Here is a 24,570-nt window from a genome sequence, read left to right on the forward strand (position 1 = left end):
ATTTAAGTAGCTATGAAATGCAGTAGCTGGAGGTATACAGTCTCTCCTCCTGCTGTGCCTGGCACTCAAGGAAAGCAGCTGCATGGTACTGTTATCAATTATTCTCTTCGCTCGAGTGACAAAAGATATTCTGAAAACATTAAAGTTCCTAATTCAAGAGGTGAAACATGCACACTGAAATAATGTCTTGGGTATAGAGAGAGGGAGGTTTCTGTGCATGAAAAAATAAGCTTAAATATTACATTTGATTAAAATGTTTACAGAAGGTGCCTCTCGACTCCTGTAAGACGTGAAAATATATTTGGGGCATTGTATAACTTTTGTTATATAACCTTTGTGCTTTATAACCTTTGTAGATGGGTGATCCCCCACGCAAATGTGAGTACATATGTGCACATGCAAAAGAATTTCATGTAGAGTTATGGCAGTTCACTCTAATAGACTCAGTAGCTTAAGGATTTGAGTCTTAATAGATCAAGGCTTGCAGCAGGAACCAGTTTACCTGATGTTGCTGTTAGTGGAAAAAAAAAAAGGAGTTAGAGCAGGTTAGGACGATGGAATTCAAATTTAACTGTATAAAGAGCATGTAGCGTCTGGAAGGGTTCACAGAGGGATCACTAGAGACTTCAGTCTTTCCTGGTGTTGCTGGGTAGCCACTGGAAATATGCAGTCCATTCTCCCACACTGGGAACAGGTTCTTCTTTCATGTAATCACAACCTGATCTCCAAAGGATAAGAGAATTTTGATGGGGGTTTACCCTGTTTTAACAAAACCTGTTGGTTCGAGATAGCTGTACTCTTCAATACTCTATTTCTGGAAAGGATTTGAACAGTGAATAGGTATTGGTGGGTACCCAGTAAATAAAATGGCAAGCTCTCCCTCGCCTTTCTGATACGTACTCCTCTTCTGTCTTTCCTGACAAGAACACTTGAAAAATATGTTGATCTACTACAAGTACCAGACAGAGTCTTATGTACAGTATCTCATCCAGAGAGGATGAAATGAGCTTTCTTTTGGAACACTTCAAGGGAAATATTATCAATATGTTCATTTTAAACTAAAAGGGAGTTGTCTCTATAAGTAGAATTAGACTCTGTATGTAATAATCTTGCCCTCAGAAAATCTGTCATATTCACTAGAGAAAGGTTATTTGGATAAGAAAAAACATCTGGAACAGCTCAAAAAGCAAGCTGACTTGAACCAGGGTGTGCTTCAGTTCTGAAGAGTTCCCAATAGAAATCTGTGAAATGAAGAAGCTTTGATGCCAATTTGGTCATTTGTACAGAAAATGTAGCTAAATAATTGCCTCTTAGAGGTGATTTGCAAGCACAGCAAGCAGTGTTCTTAATTCTGAGCTTGCATTTCATGTTTTTAAATGTTATTAGTTTGTGTATAAATGGACAGAAATACCTGGAGCTAGTCTGACTTGATTGGATATGACAAGTACAGACATTCCCAGCTGATTTGAGCTAAGCTACATTTTCATACATCCCTGAGGGCAATCTCCATAACAGTACTCACTGAAATCTATTCTAGCTTAGCAGACTGCGACTGAAGGCTGCCTATTCAAATAAATTGCATAAACAAAACAAAGTCAATTAGATAACTTATAGCTGGAAAGACCTTTAGCATGTATTAACTAGAAGCTAAGTAGAATTTTAATGTGGAGCTGGTATTGGGAAAAGGCACATGAAATATTAAAAAGTGAAAAAAACATAGTGATGACGATTACCTCCTGAAAACATCCTGTTCCATGTCTCCATTTTCATACTGAAATTCCAGCTGTAACAAGCATTACAGAAATTCCCTAGGATTTTTCCCCCGATTTAAGTACAACACTGGTCTGTACAGTAAGGCTTATGAAGAAAAGAAGAAAGGAAGTTTTATTAAGCAAGGGCACCACAATTTTATGTGGGATTTCCTCTTTTCTGGGAAAGAAGCTCTTTTAAAGTTCCTGCTAATAGCAAGTTTGGTTAGTTTCCCAGTGCTCACATCTCTTGTTCCAGATGGTCAGTGACGTGAAACTCTAATTATCATCAACAAAATAAGCTGGGACTAAACCCTTCCTCAAAGGTAAAAAGAGCAGATGGACAACAATAATTTCATTATTATAGAAATAATAGATGGAAAGGATTCCTCATCCATCTTTTAAAATCACTCACTAACTTGTTGCACAATTAACTCCTTGCTGTATTAATTTATAAGTTAGCTATTTGACTGTTTGAATGGCTGCTTGGTATACCAGTCTTTCTAACAATATTGGGAATACTAGCCAAATTCATCTTATGTAAGGGGAACCAATATGTGAAATGTTTGGGCTAAGCTTCCATCCAGCATTTTGCTTTCTTTCAGGTTTTCAGGTAATTTTATTTTATTTTCCTTCATAATGTTAAAGTCATCCCCCCTCAGGAACCTTTATGGGAATAAAATCACAAATAGTTTTTATCTGGAATGAAGCAATGGCTGACTCCAGAGATCCAGTCAGTTATTTGTCCAGAACTGTACCTGACAGGCATTTAAATCCCTAAATCTTTGTCAAGATTCACGGTCCTGCAAGTTAGTACCATGGAGCAACTCTCCCTATGCCCATTGTGGTCCAGTGTTGGTTTCACTTTGATCTGCAAGTTCTAAGTCAGGTTTTGCAAAGGCTGCCACTAAGCCTACCCATCTAAGCCTGCCACTGCTCAAACAGAGCTCATAGAAGCCTCAGTTCCTCCAGTTCTGCCAAATTAGTTTACCTAAAGACAGATACAGAGAAAGGGTCTGGGGGCAACTCCCTGTGTTTCTGGCAGAATCTCATTCCTTTAATGAATTCAGATTCTTTACCTGATTGCAGTGCACCACTCTTTAGAACTGCTGTCTTAAGTCCTATTCTTTTCACAGTTTCTTTACAGTTCAGGAGGACATTTTTATGTGCTACTTAAGGGTTTCAAACATAGACGTTCCTAACAAAACAACATAAAACTGCAAAATTGCACCAGAGAAAAATAATCAGGTTTTCCTCTGCATCCCTATGAGTACACAAGCTTTTCTTCCCTCTAGAGAGTCCTAGCTACAGGTTTATGTATCACTGTCATGATCTGTATCTACACAGTATGCCATATCTGTGTTTCTCACCATGTCTACCTTTTCTCACTCTCGCTTCTTTTTTCTACCCATGCCTTCACAATCTCCATTTCCTACTTTCTCTTTCATCCCCGTTTCACCATCTCTTCTGCCCTTAGAAATCTATATGCCACCTATTTTCTTTAAGCAGGAAAATGTTGCGTGTGTTAATCCTTTTTACCTTTTTGTCATCTGTCTGATAGCACAGGTGTTTGTATTTCCCTCTTTTCTTCCTTGTCTGGAAGCATGTCTGTGCATACTTTCTACAACAGTTGGCAAGGAATGAGGCTTACACACTTCTGAAAAGGAAGTACCTAGGCTGAATAGTTTTTATGTGTAGGTACACTAAAACTATTAATTATGTGTGCATAAGGGGCGACTTATGAATAGAAGGGTTTTTTTTAGACTATTACTTACACACTGATATGCCTAGGATGTGTGAATAACATCTTGTCTGCATTCAGATACATGTTGGAAATAAATAGAACTTAAATGAGTTTCTTTTTCAGTCCTGTGGCTGAAATAGCATAGTAGACGACGGTAAGAAATTGCTTGAATACATGGTTAAAAAAATGCCTAAAAATACAAGGGTAATAGAGAAACAAGCATTCTTTTTTCATGTGATGACTCAATACTGAAGCAATCATATTTTTTGCTATTTGCTAACAGTGCCTAAGAAATCTCAACAAGGACGTATGGGGTACAAGCTGACAGACTTCACCATGCTCTTAGACTGAAGGAACTCCAAGTTACCTACAGATGAGGAGGAAACTGAAACAAAGTATTGGCTGATAGAATAGTCTTTGTTTCTTCATTGACTACACATGATACAAAAGGATTTGAGATAGTACATACGGAAGCTCATGATGTCACTTTTAAAGGCCACTTTCTAACTATAAGCAGCTTAAGGGAAAAATACATGAGAACATTCAGCTCTCTTTCCTTTGCAAAATTTGTTATTCCACGGGTTCAAGGATCAAAGTGTGGCAAAATCTATACAGAATAATTCTCCAAAAATGGAAGGGCAAAGGATCCAAATTAGAGACAGTCCATTACAAAAGAAGAAAGCTTAAAACAGTTGTAAAGGGAGCCTCGCATCTACCGAGATATGCATCGAGACACCCATCATAGCTTTCAAAGCGATATTATTGTCTGCAAATCCCAGCTTCCAACTTCATTATTCAGCAGCATAGTCACAGTATCTTTTCATGCCTTTTATAGAACTGCTGATTTTAATATATAATAAACAAGGAATCACAATTAGAAATCATGAAAAGTAGGAAAGTAACACTTGTAGATAATGGATAGTTCCCTCACCAGGCCAACGACCAAGTTAAGTGAAACATAAACTGAGTATTTGTACCTATATCTGGTGTTTCTCAAATGTCTGTTTCTTCAGTCTCTGATTACATTTTACTCCTCTGTAAACTACACTCAAGTTCAATGATATAATAACAGAATTAAAACCACAAAAATACAGGTAAACAAATAACTAAAACTGGAAAGGTTTAAGGGTTCTTATTAATTTTCTATTTGAGATCCATTTGATCAAAAGAGTTTCTTATATTTTGAAGAGATCTGAACTGAACTAAAATCAGTAATATAATGACTTTACCTATTAGTAAGAATCACCAGTGTGACAGAAAGAATTCTTTTGACTTCCTAAGGCAATTATAGGGATCACTGTTTGAGAACCATCAACCTTAGAGGGTGCTCAGCACAAAAGGAACTGAACTCTGACTTCTGAGTTATTTCCCCTAGAAATGGATACTGCTTCTCAATAAATTTGTCTCAGTTACCTTTGCTGTGTTACTTTAGAAAGCCCCATACAAGCTTCTAGGAGAACTTCTGCCAAGAAAGAATGGTTTGAGCATGATATTAACTTGTATAAGGTACTACTAGAGTAGAATGAAAGTATTTTTTGAGCAGAGAAGAGGTATGCTATGACATGTGTTGGTTCATGTCCATCCTGGAAATATTTAAGAGGAGCCATGAAACTACTTTTACAAGGGATTTCCTCACTGGGCATAGGTAAGCTGACCATCGCCTTTTTGATCATCACAATTTGCCCTGCCCCTTTTCCCCTCAATACTATGCCCTGGTATCACAAACACATTGAATAATTAGAGTTCCTCCTTTATACTTTATCCTACTGTAGCGGATAAGCTCTGGGAAGACAAAAGCAAGATGAAATGGGCAAACTCCAAACTATTTGTCACGAATTTCAAGGCTCTTAAACTATTAAAAAGGGGTCTGGATTCTATGGAGAGTTAATTTGTCAAGCACAGATATGGTGTCATATGCGGTAGCTAGATGACGAAAAATGGACTTGAAATATATCTATTGTTAGAGAAAAATCATATTCCTAGAACTTTGGAAAATTAAATTTCTTCATCATGGTAACTGCTTGGTAAATCTTTGAACCAATCCATAGAAGTTTATTACGTAGAAGGGGGTTGCAGTTCCCTTTTACTAGCACAGGCTTTTGTGAGGCAAAAAAAAAAAAAAAAAAGAAGGAATGTTACCTATTTATTCCAGACCATCTTATCTGGCCAATAGAGGCTCACTGAATTCCTGAAGCAATATTGCATCTGTGAGCATCAGTGGAAATACGCATCTCGCTAATGAATACTATTCTTATCAGCAAGGGGTCATACAATAACGGGATCTGTTACACCTCCAGTTCTTACCTAGTTCCAAGAATTTAGCCTTTCGGTGCTGGTCCTAGATTTTTGTAAAGGGAGCCTTACAGCCTGAGTGCGTCAAAATTCTTCCATTGCCTAATTTTTGCTAATAGGCATGAATGAACTTTGTGTAACCTATACAACCAATAGATACTTTATAAAAGAAGCAGGATATCCATTTCAAAACAATCCAGTATTTACTTCTTTCTTCACCTTCTTCTGAACCTCCAAGGTTATCATCTCTTCCTTTACATACTTGGTTTGGCTTAGTGGGGTGTTAATGCACTAAAGCGGACATTATTAACAGTATAGCTTTACTTAAAAGGCTACAGGAAGGAAGACCATGTTGCATTGCAGAAACATTACATTTGTGGGGTAGCTGATTATTTAAGCCAGAAATTAATAAAACGTGAAGCTGATGATGCTGTATGTTCTCTTCAGTCTCTATAAATGGCTAAATATATTAGAGAAATCAAGGTATCAGTCACACTGAATATATAGTAAAATATACTAGTTTCCAGTAACTAAGAGATTCTATAGTAAGAGAGTTGTAATCTCCATGTACAGCAAAGGAAACATGAGAAGGAGATAGCCAGCATTTGCATCAGGCGTCCTTCCTATAGATTTCCGGATCCACGTGCAGGCTGGGGGTCATAACCTAGGCTTGTGTACTGGGAAGAGCAGAGGTTAGAAACTCGCAAATCTTGTACTATCTGATAGTACATTTCTGTATAGATTTGCTTTGCTGTCGAGTTGTACCTTTGAAGAAATCCATGTGCTTTGGTGTCCCAGTGACTGAAAACTACAGACACTTAAAATATTCTGTGTCTCCTTGCGTTGTTTGTCGTCTAGCTGTTCCACAGTCTACAGGAACCTTGCGCTAACAGATGAAGAGTCTAAATGAGCTATAAACGTCCAGGCCTTTATTAAACAAAGTCAAGTGGGAGAGGAAAAAATCTCAGAATTTTTGTCACCTACATGCTTCTTTCCAATTCTAATAGCTGCTTTAATGCTTTTCTATCTGTTCCCTCTACTGAGGTTTCTATTCTTTGCTTAGTTTCCCTTTTGTGCATTTTATTCTCTGATGTACGAGATGCTCTGCTAAGTAACATATTTCAACCTCAGTCACTGAATGTGACAGCCGTGCTATATCTAATCATGAAATGCTGTGCTCAGACACTTGACAGTGTTTGAAAATATTACTCTTGCTCTAAAAACAATGTGAGGAGTTTAGTGTAGGTGAATGCAACTATACTGACAATTGGAGAATGATACATTAAATTGGAATACTATTTTTTTGTATTGTGAAACAATTTTGGGTTTTTTTTGCAATTCAACTATTATAAGTTTTTCCATGAGGTTTCAGACAAAATACAAAGCTCATTTTTTAAAGACTGTAAACTCTGTAAAATTCTTTTTTTTCAAACGATAGGATAAATCCCAGTTCAAGGAACTGTATTTTAAGGAGAAGGGTGGCACTGAATTGAGGCTTACAGTGAAGCATCTTCAAGTATCCTGGAAAACTGAATTAGATTTTGCAGAGTTCTGTTACTTTTAAGATTACCCAGGAGGATTGTTTGTATTTCTAGCAAAACTCTAGAAAGCATATTATACATGCAGAGTGGAGTTAACTTGAAATCCTGTTAATCATGTACTTAGCATGTGTGTTTTTAGGACAGAACATACTTTAGTGATTTTGGCCCATCGTTTGTGATCTGTTTGAGGATTCCTGAGAATAAAAAGGCTATATCTAAATCTAGGATAATACTATCAAATGAAGTTCTGTCAAATTCAATAGGCAGAAGTAGATAAACTGAGCTACTGTGTACCACTTTGTAGTTTTAATCTTGGAAAATTGATAGTTTGCAAAAAATAAAGGGAACCAGTCTCCAATTTTATAGTTGCCCTATGTCCTAGGTGCTCATTCAGCATTGTTTTTTCAAGCTATCTGGTTTAGATGAGAAAAGAAATCATATTAAATTAAATTTACACATTTAACAGCATATACTGCTTTCTAGGTTGAAGAAAATAAACTAAAATTGCATTCTGGACACACAGTTACCATTAACAATATTGGAATTCTGGTGTTTAACAAGCCAAGAGCAACTCCAGAACTACATGTCTGTAATGAAATCTTCAAATGTGATATCTATCAATTAAAGCTTGTAATTATCTCACCAAATAAAGAATGGAGGTGGGTGTACTTACTATGTCAGCACGATAGCCACAGCATCATTTAGGACGCTCTCTCCAAACAAGAGCGTGTACAAATCTGCATCCACATGCAGCTCATGGAAAATAGCAAGGACTGTCACTATATGGAGACAAAGCAAAATGAGTTTGTTTTTTTCATATTCCTCTGGCAGTTCAAGAAATAAAGCAATGTTAGAATATGGGTTTTGAGAAGTAGTTGTTACCTAAGTGGAAAACAATAAATTAAAAGGGATCAAGTGAAGCATGTAAGACCCTTAAATCCAGCAAGTCTGTAAGTTTCGGTGCTTCAGCTGAGTTAGGAAGCAACTTTCCCTCTCACACAGAGAATCATGCATAATGAAAATGTCACAGCATTTTTTACTGTGCATAAAGCACTTTGATCTCGTGACCAAGGAGAAATAAGGGTGCTGAAAAGATGGGTTTTGCCATAGACTTTGTGCATGATGAGAGTAGCGGTTTACCTATTTTAAGAAGGATATAATAACATTTACCCATCTGTTATGCATGTTCACTGAAGAACATGCATAATAACGTTATACCCAGTTCCACCAGCAGCGTAATCACTTTTACCTGAAGTGTAGCCTATCTGTAGTCATGAAGTCCTTCTATCCAGATCTGAATACTGATACTTGTAACTCATTTTAAGGTTCCTTCAGCATATCAGTCATTTAACTCCCTTCCTTCTCCTTGAGTTATACACTATATTTGATTTTTAGCTTACCAGTGCAATAGAAAAAACTAGAGCATGTTGAATTTAAATTGAAGTTGGGCAAACCATCTAGACACAAATCCTCAAGGGCATTCAGACACTTGGCTCATATTCAGGTAAGTCCTACAGATAGTAAAGGATGCCTTAGTTGTTTTATGCCTCAGTTTCCTTACCTGTAAACAAATCCTTCCCAAGATCTACCTAGCACTTCATAATCTCCAAATGAAGAAGGCTATCTATGTTCTGTGTTGATATTCTTATTCTCTCCTTGCATAGACAAAGCAGAGCTTTCTCTTTTCAAACAGAATTTAATGTAAAGACCCTCAATTATTTGTGTGGTTAAAAACTACACAGTAACTCGCTGCTTCACTAGTGCTCAATTCTAGTACGTAATTATGCAGTTGACTTAATCCTCATAGCCCAGGAATGTCAAAGATTAGGAGTGCCTCTGGGATGCCATGTTACCATCTGACATTTTAGAAATTAAAATTATATACTTTTACATTGAGATGACTGCTGATAATTCACACAAAAATATGAACACATGATTATGCTTTGTCTTAATAACATTACTTGGAACTTTGAGATCATTACTGATAAGATTTTTTAAATGGTACTTAAATATCTGTGTAATCTAAAAATCAGTTTATAACCCCAAAATAGATTCTCAGTTCTCCTGTGAGATTTTATGTCAAAGTGATCTCTGTTGATGTGTTATCTTTGAAGAATTTTGGAAGTGTTATTCTACAGAAGACAATTTAGGAGATGTGTGTAGCTGAACATTTGCTGATACAGCTATATTTAAATTAACTAGTTATATTTAACCATCTTGGTAACCTCAGCTATCTACTCCTAGGGCAGTTACAATTTAAACTAGGAAAAGAATTCTTTTTCCAGAACAGCTCAGAGGCATAGGAAGAAGTTTTATTTGCAAAAGGTATTTTCTTGATTCACCAGTATCTATATTCAGGTTTTTGCTTGATTAGCAATGCTGCCTTAATGTGCTAAACGTAGACCCAATTTACTCTCCCATTCTTTCATGCCATTGGCAAAACAACAGAGTTATTTTCTAAAACTATTTGCCACTTCCAGCTTTTTCTTATTAGCTAATTAGTTTGGACTCACATTAATAGTCCCTGTGATAATGATAGATGGAAGAGAAAATAGTAATCGAAGTCCAATGTACATTGGTAACCAATCAAAGTTGGTATGTATGTGTAGCAGGCCAAGCCAATTAGACACATGCCTACACATTCCTCTCCTTCCTTTTGCCTCCTAAGAAAACAGCAGCGTTCTCTTCCTGTTTTCTGTCCCAACTCTGTGCCAAAAATCTGACTTAAAAGGCAAAATAATAAAGCAAGCAACACAGTAATGCATCAGCTGCCCCTTCTGGGAGAGAATCCCCAGTTCACCCAGTTCTCATAAAGCATCTTACATTTCAAATGTTTCTCCCATTCCCCATGGAGGTTGGTGGATCCTCTTTACAGCATTGCCTGTCCTTGACTGAAGAATTCTGGTCTCTGCTCTGTCCGTATGTTTATCTGGCCCAAGGCACAGCAAGTTTTGGCCACACCACTGCTGACAGATATTTATCTGATCTGGTTTTAAAGAACTAGAGTGATGCTGGTTCCGCAAATCCCAAGGCAGACTAACCTGCTCTTTAGTATTCATACAATTTATAAATGCAGCTATTCCTGAATGTCTAAGTTAAATCTCCCCTCCTGCTCTTCAAGTCTGTAATTTCCATTCCTAGCCTAATGAGACGCAAATAATTTGTCACTTTTAATTCCCTTTTTCTTTCCAGCAACATTTTGCCTATTCAAAGACTCATTTCAGACATCTCCTTCCTAAACTGACTCACTTCTTTCAATCTCCTACTTTCAGTAGTTTTCTAGCTCTCTAATCACTTCTAATCAGTCCATATCTTTCTTGAAATACAGTGCCCAAAATCAGATCCAAGTGGTGTAGTTGACACTTTCTGTCAAGAAATGGAGTGAAAAGATGCTGTAGAACATGTGTTAAACCCTGTCTTCCTTTTTTTGCTATGTATTGGTACTGATGACTCATTTTCATGTTGTAAACTTGGAACCTTTTTCAGCAGTGAATGCTCATTTCTGATCTATTTATTGAGTTGATTACTTCTAAGTGTAGCATTTATCCTTGCTGATTTTAAATCATTGCAAGTATCATATTGAGTTCTAATTGTGTCCTTCAAAATGTTTGCAACCTCCTCTCAGCATAGTATTATACATTAAAGAAGCAACCTCTACTGCATTGCCAACTCATTAATGAGTATGTTAAATAGTATCTGCGTAAGAACAGAGAAATGCATAATCTTTAGCACATCCACCCCATTTAAGAGTTCAGTAAAACATTTTCACCTTGTTTTGCCAACCACCATCTAGTCATTTCCTCAAGATCACATTTGCCTTCATTCATTACAAGAATCTATGGATATAGTTCAGAATGGGCATATTAAAAGGGATGTGACACTCTGCTATGGAAGAAAGTTAATTTAAATTTTTCTTTGGATAGAATAATATTCTAGGAATAGTCATTATTGCCCAAAGTAGCCGCATCACATTTTTTCTGATAGATGACTTTAAAACTCAAGAGAATTAATTTAAAAATTCAGTATTTGCTGTGATATACCACAGTAACATATCTAATCCATGAGAACTTTCCTATCTAAGCAAAGATCATAGATTCTACATTGCAGTAAGTCTGGCCTCTCTGACGGCACTTTTGAGGAACAGTATGTAGGGCTTGGTTTTTTTGTGATAACTACTCAAAAACTTATATAATTTATTAGCTACAATACATACTATAAAAATACCAAATGACTTTTCATTAAAGTACACAGCATCTCTGTATCTCATATTTCAATGTAAGCATGGAAGTACAGAGATAGAGCAAAGAACTAGATGGCTAGAGGGACAGGTAATTGGGGGTCAGCAAACCAACACCTTTTGTGGCAGTAAAAACTGACACAAAGAGAAAAAACATGTATCAGGACTCCCGACTCAGAAAGGGTTGTGAACTTCATTAAAAAATTCAGTGATGGGAAGCCTGAAATAATGAAGCATCCAAGATTTTTCAGTACTTGTGGCAACAGAAATCTGACTCACTTCTTCCCTGACTTCACAGACTGAAGTAGCTAACATCTCTCAGCCCAGCATGACTTTGGTTGTACTCTTGTCAGAGCAAGTGTCTGTGGAGCTGGTTTATGAAAGATAACTATTGTCATATGTAGAAACAAATTGGCTTGTTATTAATTCCTCTAAAAAGTATGTATAACTGAAATATCAGCAAACTACAACAATCCTTAAGGTAACGGTATCCAATACTTCTTTGCTCTTGTGATTGAAAAGAATAAGGAAGCTCAGAAAATGAATGAGACCATTATTTAAAGTACTGGTATTATTGTACCTCAATTTTTTGACGAGAACTATTAATATCTTTCATAGCTCATGGGCCTAAATTCTTTTAGGAGGATGGTATCAAATGGGAAGAAAATAAGATGAGAGAAATCTCACTTATATTTACTATCCATTTTTCTCTAAAAAGAACAATCTCAATTTTAATTATAGTCTCTGTTCCCTACTAATCAGTCATGCCACTCACAGATTAGTTCAGTGGTGAATAAGAAGGTGGCAGAAAAATATTTTAATTAAAAACACATCTATAAATAGCCTTATATAACCACTGTATAAAATGTATTACCTTGCTGCATTTATAAATTATGCTTCTTAATGCAAAATCCTTCAATTTTATCAGAAACAGAAATCGTTCTTTCTGATAAATATCCAATTTTATCAATAACAGCAGCAGTGCAACTCACATCTTCAGTTCAGCTGTAACCATAGTAACTTCAAATAGAGAAAAGCATTGTGATTATCAATATGACTAAAGGTAAGTGAGTTCATATAGCTCAGAAATAGCTCTGCTTCAGCAAACGTTGTGAAGGTAAATCTATGCTTGAAATGTCAAAAGTTAAAAAATAAAGAAGTGCTAAAGGCACATGAAATGTCTTTGGATTGGAAGGTCATTGCACAGAATGAAACAACAAAGACAAACTGCCAAAGTTGTAGTTTCCAGTTATTTTTTGGTGGCTGAGGCAGAGGTCAAATCTTTTCATTCATGTGCCAGTTTTGTCCTGTCATTCACTTTGTTCCATTACAGCCACTGGTACCTGAAGCAGCCTATTGCTGGGGCTTATTGCTGTGTCTGCCTTTCAGCCACAGAGGACAGTTGTCAGGATATCCTCATCTGTGCTCACACGTCAGGCAGTTTCATTTTGCAGGTCTCTGATGCTCAAGGTCCGAGAGCTGGGGGCTCCACTCCCCACCCCGGCACCTTTTCCACAGTCTCTTTGCTGCTCTTGATAAGTGATATGTGCACCAGAACAGAGGGAGGAACTGTTCCATCCCCTTTGAAGGGATCACACCAAGAAACTTCCAGAGTCAGGTTATATTAGAAATCAAAACACAATACTAACACGAGGGAAACCCTTTCAACAGTGAAACAATGAAATCAGCTGTTTTATGCAGATGAGATAACAAGAAGAGATGATTACCCCAACTACATGATAAATGATACCTATTGATCAGAATAAAAAAAAATTATAAATACTGGTCTGATGTTTTAAATCAAAGACTAATGAAGGGATAATTTGATAATTTTAAAATTCTATTTCTTCGAAATTAAATCTCTCATCTGAAGTCTTGAAATGAGAAGCTTTATCTGCTGAAAATGATAAATTATGGGAAGGAGATATTTGAAGGAGATTCATTTGAAAGTAGTCTTGTTTTGTCCCTAAAGTTTCTACCTTCTCTTTCTACAGACATGAAAGTTTTTTGAGGCATCCCTAAGTATCACAGATGTTTGGAGATCACAGCCTATAAGGCAAAACACAGTCGCAAGTATAACCTGTCATAAATTCATTTCTCAATCTTAATTCAAGTGCTAGTTTTCTGTATAAGAGAACTTACAGCATGTAAGAGCAATTCTTCTGAACTACTTTCATGCAAAAATCTCTATATTAAAGATCTTCAAATATCCTTAAAAACTAAAACCTACAGAGTGCTATGACATAATTTCCTTCTTCCTAATAATATTAGCAACTTTTAGCTGGCATACATTTGTTTACTGCCCTGGTAGTAAAATTCTTCATTTAACATGTAAACATCTACCAGTCATCTTTACTATTACAAATAAGGAACTTAATCAAAACAACTTCTGTCAAGTCAACAGGTGAGTTTTTAACATCTTTTGAGACTTAATTGCTTTCCACAGCCAAGGGAAATTAAATCTCTTTTTGAAATGATCTCATAATCCTACACAATGAAGAATTAAGTGAAAAATGAGGAATTCACTATTTCTTCTTAGGACAGTAATTTATTATTCTATCCTACTTCTATAACACTAACATTTTACCAGAGATTTCTTTTTTTTGTGAAAGCTAGATATCACATATAAAATCATAAGCCTAGCATGTATCAGTCCTCCAGGGAACCATATTTTAACTGATTTTGGGATTCCAAGGAGCTCTTTACATGGCTTGAAATTGTAATTCACTAGCCAATCCTTCAACACAATGAAATATTTTCAGCAATGTCTACCATTTAAGCAAGAATTTCATTCAAAATTCTCTAAGACTTCGAAGGACTGAAATTTACAGATAAGATCAGTGAAAACATGAAACAGCTTAGAATATTGTGAATAGATAACAGAGGGAGCAAGACTGAACATTAAAAAAACCCTTGGACATGCACAGACACTCTATATAAGCAGAAGAGTAATTACAAACAGTATTGATCAATGATAGTTAGTCACAGTAAAAGTAGTTTTCTCAACTGCAGTGTTAGCTTTTTAAGCCTATTTAAAAATCTGGGAAAAGTAATCCTTGTCACTTCTTATTCCTTCCAGCGCAAGAGGAGCTTCTCTTTTCTCATGATTGTTCCAGATTAATCAGTGGTGATTGAATCCTATTATAATCAAAATCAGTGCGTTTGTCTTACATATTTCTCCTTAGAAGTCAACACATTTGTTTATGGAACTAAATAGTATTGGACTGGAAAATGGAAAAAGAAACTAAGCCAACTGCAAAACTCTATGCATAGCACAATCAAGAAACATGCTTGGAAGATGTAAGCAACCTTTTATTCCATAAGCAATTTATTTTCCTAGGTTTTCTTTGTGCTTTCAGTTTCTGTGTTTTTCTCTTGCTCTGAGGATAGGCTCCAATCATGTGCTGAATCTTATTAAAGTAGTTGGGGGATTTTATAAGTAGCAGCATATTGGATGCTTGGGTTAATTTGAGAGTCACAATCTGATGCAGCTTCTACAGCAATCTTGCAACAACTGGTTTTGTGGAAATAAATTGTTTTAGACCATATTTTTAACCCATCAGAATGATAAATCACAAGCTCAAAGTCTTTTGTTAAATATTGAGGGTTGTTTAAAGAATGGAACAAATGTGTGGAACAATGTTGCTTTTTGTAATTTCTTTTAATAGCCATGAATTTGGAAGATTTATTCATAAATTTCTCAGAGAACTTCTCAAGGGTAGTTAACACTAATGCAGCATGTCATGTGCATCACAAAATGCTTTCTGTTCCACTTCCTGTAACAGCTCAACTGAAAATTTTGCAAAAATCCAATCTACCCTCGCAGACTTTGTACTTTGTCTCTTTGTAGATAACATATAAAAAAATCCTTTTTTCACCTCATCCTTCACTATTGTCCCACAGATGCAAAAAGCAATACTTTCCTTTTAGTATCAGAGTACACTTATTAACATCTTCATGGACAAATCTATGAAACCTAGGCTAACTTTAAGTTTAGCTCCATTTTGATTAGGAGGTTGGACTAGAAGACCTCCAGACATCCCTTCAAATCCAAATGATTCTGTAATTCTGTGATTCCAAAATCCACTGAATCTGTTTGCCAGACTTGACTATTTAACGTAACATTAGGCTTTAAATCTCACATCTGCAAATTCAAGTCACCCTGTTGGTATCTATCTTTCTAGCTGTATTTATCATGAAAGACTGCATTCAAACTGTAAACTGATACCTTATGACCAGTATTTATATGGCCAAATCTGAAAGCTAGGTTCCCCATATCTTTAAATTGGGTTAGATCACACATGAATGCAATGTCTAAATTATTAATTATGAGGCTCCAGCGTTACAGCAGTTCTTACATCAGCAATGAAAAGAAAGGTGTCCTGAAGACTGGAGAACAATATTTTTCCAATCTCCCCAACAACTTCGTTTATAAGGTTTGTGAGCTAAGCATAGGTAAACCAGTTACTAAAACAAACACAGAGGATCTCTAGAGTAAATTTGATGTATGATTATCAGAATATCAGACATTTAACAGTTATGGGAATAAAAAAATCAAGAACAGAGACTTTGAACATTTCTATGGCACATACAGGTGTTACATTCTTATTTACTTTTCCTAATTTTGAAAAAGTAATTTAAATCATTACCTGGATCCGTGGCAGACATCAGTGATCCAAAAAATAAACAGTCAGTGAAGTGGAATTCCCATCCTTTTAACTGGCCAGTGGGTACCATGGCTTTCACAAAACCATACATTATCAACCTGTCAGGGGAAGGATAAGACAAGAATTCAGACAGAGTATATAACACTTATGTTTAATTTACAGTATTAAGCAAGTTCTTATTCTCTTCAGCTTCTTTTAAATAAATGTATCACGTGAATACTGAACATAAACTGCTATGATAAAAATTCTGTCCTCCTATTCAACTCTTCAAGTATTGTATCAAAATGTCACAGACAATTCCAAAGCAAAGACTTTTCTGAATAATTGTCATCTGCTGGGAGCAGAGAACAATGCTTTTAGCTGTTTATTTTTCAAAAGGAATGATAATGTAAGCTTAAGAAGACATTATTAAGATTAATTTGTCTAATGTAGAACATTTAAACAAAGGCAGTTCTACTATCAGCTCTGTGGCTTGCTCTAATATTTCTAAATGAATTGTTTTATTCTATCAGCTTTTAAATGTTAGCTGTATTCAAAGTTCCAGATAAGGTCTCCAAAAGAGATAGATATTTAACAGCTCACAATGACAGTGAGGCAACAAAGTCACACTTCAAAATGCACTGATAAATCCTCCTTAGTTTCACAGGAAGTGTTATCGTTGGTTTATACAACAAGGTAATGCTATCTGAGATGTGTATTCTAACAAGAATCTTGAAATGTCTTGAAAAAAGGAATTCACCTGTTAAGACCTGTAGTAGATTTTTAAATTTTTGCACATTTCTAATCTAGTTAATAAAAACCTGCATTGCATTCAATACTTTTTCCATAAACACAACACATAAATTGACAGCTGTGGTCTTCTAACTACAGACTTAAACAAAAATATTTTAAACAGAGCTACGTGCATTCACATACTTAGCTACATTTTGCTCTCAGCTATAATCCTAAAATGTTTCTCAAGTCGCGTAAGTACAGAAGGTCTGAGTAACAGAGAAAGTGCTACTAAAGAAACAGCCTGACAGTTAATTACAAGTTGTTTTCAGATACTTTACCAAGCTGTAGACTTTCTGAAGTATAGTAACATTACATTAAGAGGGAAGCAGATAGGTCACCACAGAATTCCCCAATGGGAATGGGAAATCCCCAATTTGTGTACACATTTACATAAGCTGCCTAGCAAACAGTTAGCCACCAATTTCCTAAAACAATTTATCCAGCTGTGGGTCCCCTGGATTGATGAGCTCACTTTCTCTCAACTCCCAAAGAATAATACTTCCAAGACCCTGCAGTGAAGTTAGTCTTTTTATCCCCAGCACAAATATATTTGCTTTAAGGAATGAGTTCTTAAAAAACCGACAGTGGTGCTGCTATCCTGATTTGCAGTTGTCTCAAAAATCAACAGTAACAGAAGTGAACATATGCATCACTTTTAGAAATAATTGCTCAAACCTGCTTGCAGTTTTGACCACAGGTACTCTTCTGACTCAGTTAAAAATATTTTAAAATAATTAATAAAATGAAGTTTTGACTATCTGGCAAATTTAGTCATGTTAATTCTTTAAATACCCAGTGTAGACATCATCCTGGTCTTTAGGATTGTTTCTTATCCACTACTAAATATTTTCATTATGTTTCTGCTTACTATCTGTACAAGGTTGCAAATGAACGGGACAAAATGGATTAAGGAGTCCTTCATTGACATAGGAGGTCTAAGTTTGCCATAAAGTTTAGTACAGTAGAAGACTTACAGAACCTGGTCTTAGTTCACATACCATTCAATTCTTGGCTGCATTGAAAAGGGAAATAAACCTGAAGATTCCCAGACTAAACAGTGGTGCTGACTTAATCACTAAGATGTTAACCCTCATCCAGCAAAGAAGAGAGAACAGCAAACTCAGAATACTATGCTTTTTTTAAAAAAAATTCATGAACTACTTAATACATTTTGCTAATGCTGTACAGATTTAACACATGAAAACACGCACAGAAATAATTTCCTGTTGTAAATTAACCTTTAAAACACGCTGGTTTATCTTTTCTTTAAAAGCTGTATATTTTAAATGAAGTTAATACATTAAAGTGATCATTAACTATCATTTATCAGTGATTTCTTACTACACACAGCCATACAAAATGCAACCCCCCCTTCACTTTAAATAACTTTACAGTAACTTTAAAATAACTTAAAAACAGAAATAATTTATAATTTTCTAGTCACCCCAACATTTGGTTTCTTGTCTTCTGCAAATTACACAAAAAGTTCACCTAGAGGCTATTTTGAAAACTAGAAATTAAATGGCAGTTCTGAACCAAAGTAAGTTTTATGATGTTTGTAAAATTAACAGAACTATGGCAGTTTATACCAGCCAAGAGCTTGCTCTCAGGAAAATAATTTAATAAGTTCATCATAATATGAGATATACTAACACATTCACTAAAAAAATGGGAGTTTGCCTTATTCTTTTCTCTAGATATATCACAGAGTATGCCATGTGTTTAGTATTTTTTAAAATTCCATTTCAAATAAAATTGCTTTCGTTATCCTGCACATGACATCAGATCCTGTTCTTAGTTTTACAGATTAGAACTAAATTCCAATTCTAAATCACAGGAGTTACTCTGCATTTTAGACTGGTAAAACTGAGATCAGACTCTAACCCTGTGTATTCCAGCTTGTAATTTTTTACTATTCAAAAATGTCACTCTGGCTTTATCATTGTCTTCAGTGACAGAGATTATTCAGGTGGAACAGTCTAATATATAATGAAATTTAATCAATAAAGCAATTTATCTATGAGAAATATTAACAACAACTCTTTTTAGAATACTAGTTGATGATGTAGCGTGACTTTTCCAGTATATATTGAAAAGTTCTATCTCAGCTGGATACTTGAGCTCACAATGATAGTGGCATTAAACATCATCCAATACCACACAACAACAGTTCTGAGTGGAAATCCAATGAGGAAAGCATACCCCAATGACAGCAGGACATTAATCCCAAGGAAACACCCTGCACTGATGTCACTATTGCTATTATAAACTAGAACTGAAAAAAATAGCCAGTGTTTTTTAGGGCTGTTGTCATTTCATTTGATACATCTAGGTTATTTTTAGCAAGTTTACACCCACCAAGTTTCAGAAAATCTGATTGCTTTTATTAATCTTCAACAATTCATTTAATATATGTTAAAAAAGATATTGAAATAGCTGTTAAAAAGTTGCAAATAAGTCAGTGTGTCAGTGATTCTGAATTTCCTCCAGAATGTTCCTGTCCCACTAGAACACGTTTCCCAACCCAGTGCTCAACTGCTGATACAGAGCAGGCTATTGACACCAAACAAGTTAACAATATTAGGAGCTCTGAATCTGTTTAGTAGGACAGTACCTCCATTGTTCTGATTTCTGCCTGTAAAATCACCATTTTTACTTTACTTTTTTACTAATCTAGAATGTTAAGTTTTATTTTTCATTATTTTAGAATATCAGAACTCAGGTCTTCAAGGCTGCTTAAAAGAAATAGAAGATGAGTTGCAAATCAGTGTAACTCTAATTTCCAATGTGGCTTTAAAAATCTTAACTTTAAAATACACTTGCAAAGTAGTTTTATTTCATATGCTTTTTTTAATCTATATTGTAAGTTCTTTGGGAAAGTGATTGCCCCTTATACTATGAGATCTTTATCTCTCTGTTCTACATCATGCTTCTCTGATAATAAACTTCATAAAATAACTGTTATTTTCTGTATATGTCTGGACTTTCCATTTATACCATGACGTGTGCATCATTTAGAATACTGTATTAGCCACCTGAGGCAGTGTTCTTTTATTTCCCCCAAATGAAGTAGCAAGTAATATTTTGCAGAACAAAAAGAATGAGGCACAGATGTATGAAAGGAGTTAGGTGACTTCTACTTATGTTGAAAATCTGAATCTTCAGAGCTGCTGCCTTAGAGCCCTACTACACTTAATTTTCATCTATAAAGCCTCTTAACTCTCATAAAGTCTTTTGGGGGGGGCTTGTCTAGCATTATGTAATCCATGTACTCATTGTCTAAAGATCCTTTGGGATTCACAAACTAGTGAATGATCTGTCTTGCCAGTGAGGTCTGTTAGAAGGATGCTGAGACCTGGACCTCACAAAACTCAAAGCTGAATGAAAAAGAGATTATTCCACTTCACAGTCCCTTTTCACTCAACTCTATTAGAGCAAGACACGTAAGCCTCAGATTGAAAACCCTGCTCCACCTTTTTCTCCTTCACTTTTCCTAGATACTAAGAACATGCCATAGGAGACTCTAGGTTCCCAGTGCCTAGAAGCTGCTCCACCTTGGTTATCATTAGCCATTCATTAAACTAAACAGCTAGAAATTGCATGAATGTGAAAATGTGACATGGTATCAGGTGATTTGAGTCCTCATCCTGGGTGATGGAAGTCTGAGCTTGAGCCTTACACTTTGACCTCTAATTTTTTTATCTCCTCTGTCCCTCCAGCTTTGTATAGGTAACTTGAATTCTGCTAGGTGACAAAGTGTCTCAAACCATGTCTTTTTTGCATCCAGGAATATATGCCTGTTCAAGGAGCTACATACAATCAATAAAGAGCAGGGAGTTGATTTGGGGTTGCCCTGCCTCCATATCAACTTCTTATTGTCATGAATAACTATGCAAATTCATCAATTTATTTGCGTGATCAGAAACTAGATGATTAGTAACATTATACTTTGAAAAGAAATGGTAACTAAATTGATCAGTAATAAACAGTCGCTAAAGACTTCTCAGTTGGACTTAGTGATGATTCAGTACTGCAAATAATATTTGTGAATAACTGATTTGGCCATGGACTAGAGAAGTGATCATCCCTTGTACTTGGCACTGGTGAGGCCATACCTCAAATACTGTGTTCAGTTTTGGGCCCCTCACTACAGGAAAGATACTGAGGTGCTGGAGCGTGTCCAAAGAAGGTCAATGAAGCTGGTGAAGGGTCTAGAACACAAGTCTTACGAGGAGTGGCTGAGGGAACTGGGGTTGTTTAGCCTGGAGAAAAGGAGGCTGAGGGGAGACCTTATCGCTCTCTACAACTACCTGAAAGGAGGTAGTAGTGAGGTGGGTGTCAGTCTCTTTTCCCAAGTAGCAACTGATAGGATGAGAGGAAACTGTCTCAAGTTGCGCCAGGGGAGGTTTGGACTGGGTATTAGGAAATATTTCTTCCGTGAAAGGGTTGTCAAGCATTGGAACAGGCTGTCTAGGGAGGTGTTTGAGTCATCATCCCTGGAGGTATTTCAAAGGCACGTAGGTGTGGTGCTTAGGGACATAGTTTAGTAGGGCCCTTGGCAGTGTTAGGTTTATGGTTGGACTTGATGATCTTAAGGGACTTTTCCAACCTAAATAATTCTATGATTTGCAATATTAATGAAGTAATACAATAGAAGAATAAAACTCAGATTAGCTTCGCTGCAGGAGAGCTGACATTTTCTACAGCCAAACATAATTTTGTTTAAAGTGTGGGGAGGAGCCCAGCAAGCTAGAGCAAGTATTTTGCCACTTCAACAGGAAAAGGAAAAAACAGTAATGTAATAAAACACAGGAGAATTCAGAATTTTCCAGATTATGCAAGTTTTACAATTACAAAGTGCTTCATCTCTAAAAAATGCTACATACAATGGTGTCATTACACAGTAGAGGAGATATCATATAAATATTTGACTTGCTGAAGTACGAATCATCTTCTGGGAAACTAAGCTTTAACTACCATAATTTCCAGTATGAATCAGCAAGTGGACCACATAAAATCTCAGTGCAACGATGCAAAATAAACTTTAGACTGGCAAAAATTCCAAGTAAATGACAGACACTGAAGAACCAGAACAATAATTCTGTAAGGCTTAATGATTCTGAGCACAGGGTTGTCCTTACATTTGTGAAGCTGGACTGAATTAAAGCTTGCCTATGTGAAAAACGGGGAAAGAATCTCTATATGTAAAATGTCCAGGTTTTTTACTACCACAGTTCTGCTGCTACTAACGTTTTATTGCCATGCATTGACGAAAGGAGTTTGGAGAGCACATTGGTTGTCTGGGTACTGCTGGAAGTTTCCAATGAATTTGTTTATAAAGCTGCTGTCTAGGAAGGCTACTGTGACCGAGACATTCTTAAACTAGCTGCTGTTTAAACGTAGAGGGGAAAAAAAAAGAACCTTCTCCTAAGAACTTTACAGAGTAATTACTACACATGAAACTATCTAAATGCTCAGGAAGAGCTTTAGATACAGCTCAACAGAAGCCTTTTTTTTTTTTTTTGCAAGAGTTTCCTTTAGTAACAGCTGGTTTTAAGAAGGGATCTAAAAAGAGGTAGTGAAATTGCTTTGGGGATTTTTGGGAAGCTCTTGTCAGAAAGTTCTAAATGGTAAAAGTTCTATCCAGTATACTGCTAGTAGAAAACGGGTAATTTGTAGTTTTAAAGTAGAGGGAAGCAGGGTATGTATGTCTGATACAGAATAGAGTGGGGAGGCTGGAGGAAAGATGCAAAGAAAGAAGCTGTCAGGGGGCTGGGAGAACAGTTTTAACAGAAGCATTGTGAATAGCCACAAATGGGATCAGACCACATCTGTGAAGGAAAAAGATACTGGAGTTATCAAGACAGGAACGAAGAAAACCTGGCAAGAGCTTTAGCCATATAGGTGGATGAGAAAGGCTGTAAAAGAAACATGTCAGTAAGCCGCATGCCCAACATCTAAACATGTGACAAAAGGCTGTACAATACCTACATGCAGCTGGTAAAAAAACAATTCAAGTTACCAGTATTTCTAGGAAGGCAAGACAACATGGTGTCTAAAAGAACTGTTGAGAGGGTCTATATATGCATGAACAATGAACAAAGGGGAACAAGATGACAATGACAGGCAGGTTACCTTTGCATAACATAGTGTAGGTACATGTGAGATAAGACAAATACAAGTTGAAATAAATCCTATGAATCTCTCATGATAAAAATATGCCTGGATGGTGCAGTCAGATAGAGAGACTTGTGCTGAGCTTTGCTTCCCTAAAATTCCTGGCCAAATCCTTGGCTTGCATGAACTGGCATCACAACACCTATCCCTCTGCATTAGACCAAACTGAAAAAAATATGGCAATAAACACAAATTGGCAGGCTCATTTACAGGATGCTGCTTCTTTGATAAGTAACTGCGTTCTTACATAGAAGCTAAAGCTAAATGGAAAACCTATCAGTTCTAAAAAAATCTACTTTTAATTTAAAGCCGTAGGGGACATAATTAGAATGTAACAGAAACTGCTAAGTGAAGGTGTACAATATACACATCAGATCCTCAATACACCCCCATTTTCCTGATGATCTTACCAGTTGTATTTTCTTCAGTTTTGTTATTCATTGCAACATCACTGATGAATCTCACTAAGGGTCTTTATTGTGTTAAAGGTTTAAAAAACATAATTCCAGTTTTAAAGTATTTGTGCAGTTGTGCTATGTAGCATGAATGAGACTTCTAATTTAAATCATTCTTACCAAATGTGTTTTCTAATCTGCAGAGAATTTTTCATCTCACACTTTAACTCCCTAAAGAATCCTACTCTATCTAGACATGATTATCTTGTAGCCTGAAGCCAGTTGAACATAGCTACAGACTGTAATCATGCAAGCAAAGATGAAAAAAAACTGAGTTGCATTTGTTCCTTTTAACAAGGAATAGCAATATTAATAAGCTAACAACAGGAAAAGTAGAGGACTTTATTCTTGCTTGTATATGAAGTAACATAGTGACTGACTGATCGATATCACAACAGTAATAAAAAGTCACTAGTCAGCATTTAATATGTATACTGAAAAACATAAATAGTAGAGATGAAAATGAAATTCACATTCCTTTATTCTGATCTTTCTATTTCTACCACACCGATATATTCCTGTAACTTTTTCTATACAGTGAAATGCTTCACATCAAGTGTTTTGGCTACAGTGATTCATTATTTCAAAGTGCTCTTGTGTGCTGGTATATTCTTCTTTTTGTCATCTTTTAAATCAGTTTTGTCAGAAAAATAGACTTTTGTAGAAAGTGTATTATCATGGGTTTTTCTTCAATAAATCATTTACTAACTAATCAAAGCAAGAGAAAACCTCAGCGAAGTGTCTCAGGTAACAATAAACTAATAATAAATTTACCTTAAGCTATTCTGTAAAAATCACACAAAAAGCAAGCCCATTTGGCTATAGAAAGAACTGGAAGAACAGAAAAGAAACTGGCTTTGCAGATCCACTGCATACCTATTTACCTGAGGCACAATGACTGTTCAACAGCTGAGTATTAGAACTACATGCATAGC

The 24,570-nt window shown here is 36.0% G+C and overlaps 1 protein-coding gene across 1 annotated transcript in view; it reads right to left on the minus strand.

Moving 5' to 3' along the window:
- Positions 1-24,570, minus strand: part of SLC9A9 (solute carrier family 9 member A9) — a gene marked incomplete at its 3' end in the record, with an annotated part of 204,786 nt that overhangs the window by 139,321 nt on the left and 40,895 nt on the right. The window contains exons 5-6 of the mRNA XM_082003926.1: positions 16,212-16,327; positions 7,999-8,104 (exon numbers count right to left, since the gene is read on the minus strand). Of these exons, the coding sequence (XP_081860052.1) occupies positions 7,999-8,104; positions 16,212-16,327 (222 nt within the window). The remainder of the gene's footprint in view (positions 1-7,998; positions 8,105-16,211; positions 16,328-24,570) is intronic.

The sequence above is a fragment of the Phaethon aethereus genome (genome assembly GCF_964289735.1).
Source record: "Phaethon aethereus genome assembly, chromosome: 9".
NCBI classification, from domain to species: domain Eukaryota; kingdom Metazoa; phylum Chordata; class Aves; order Phaethontiformes; family Phaethontidae; genus Phaethon; species Phaethon aethereus.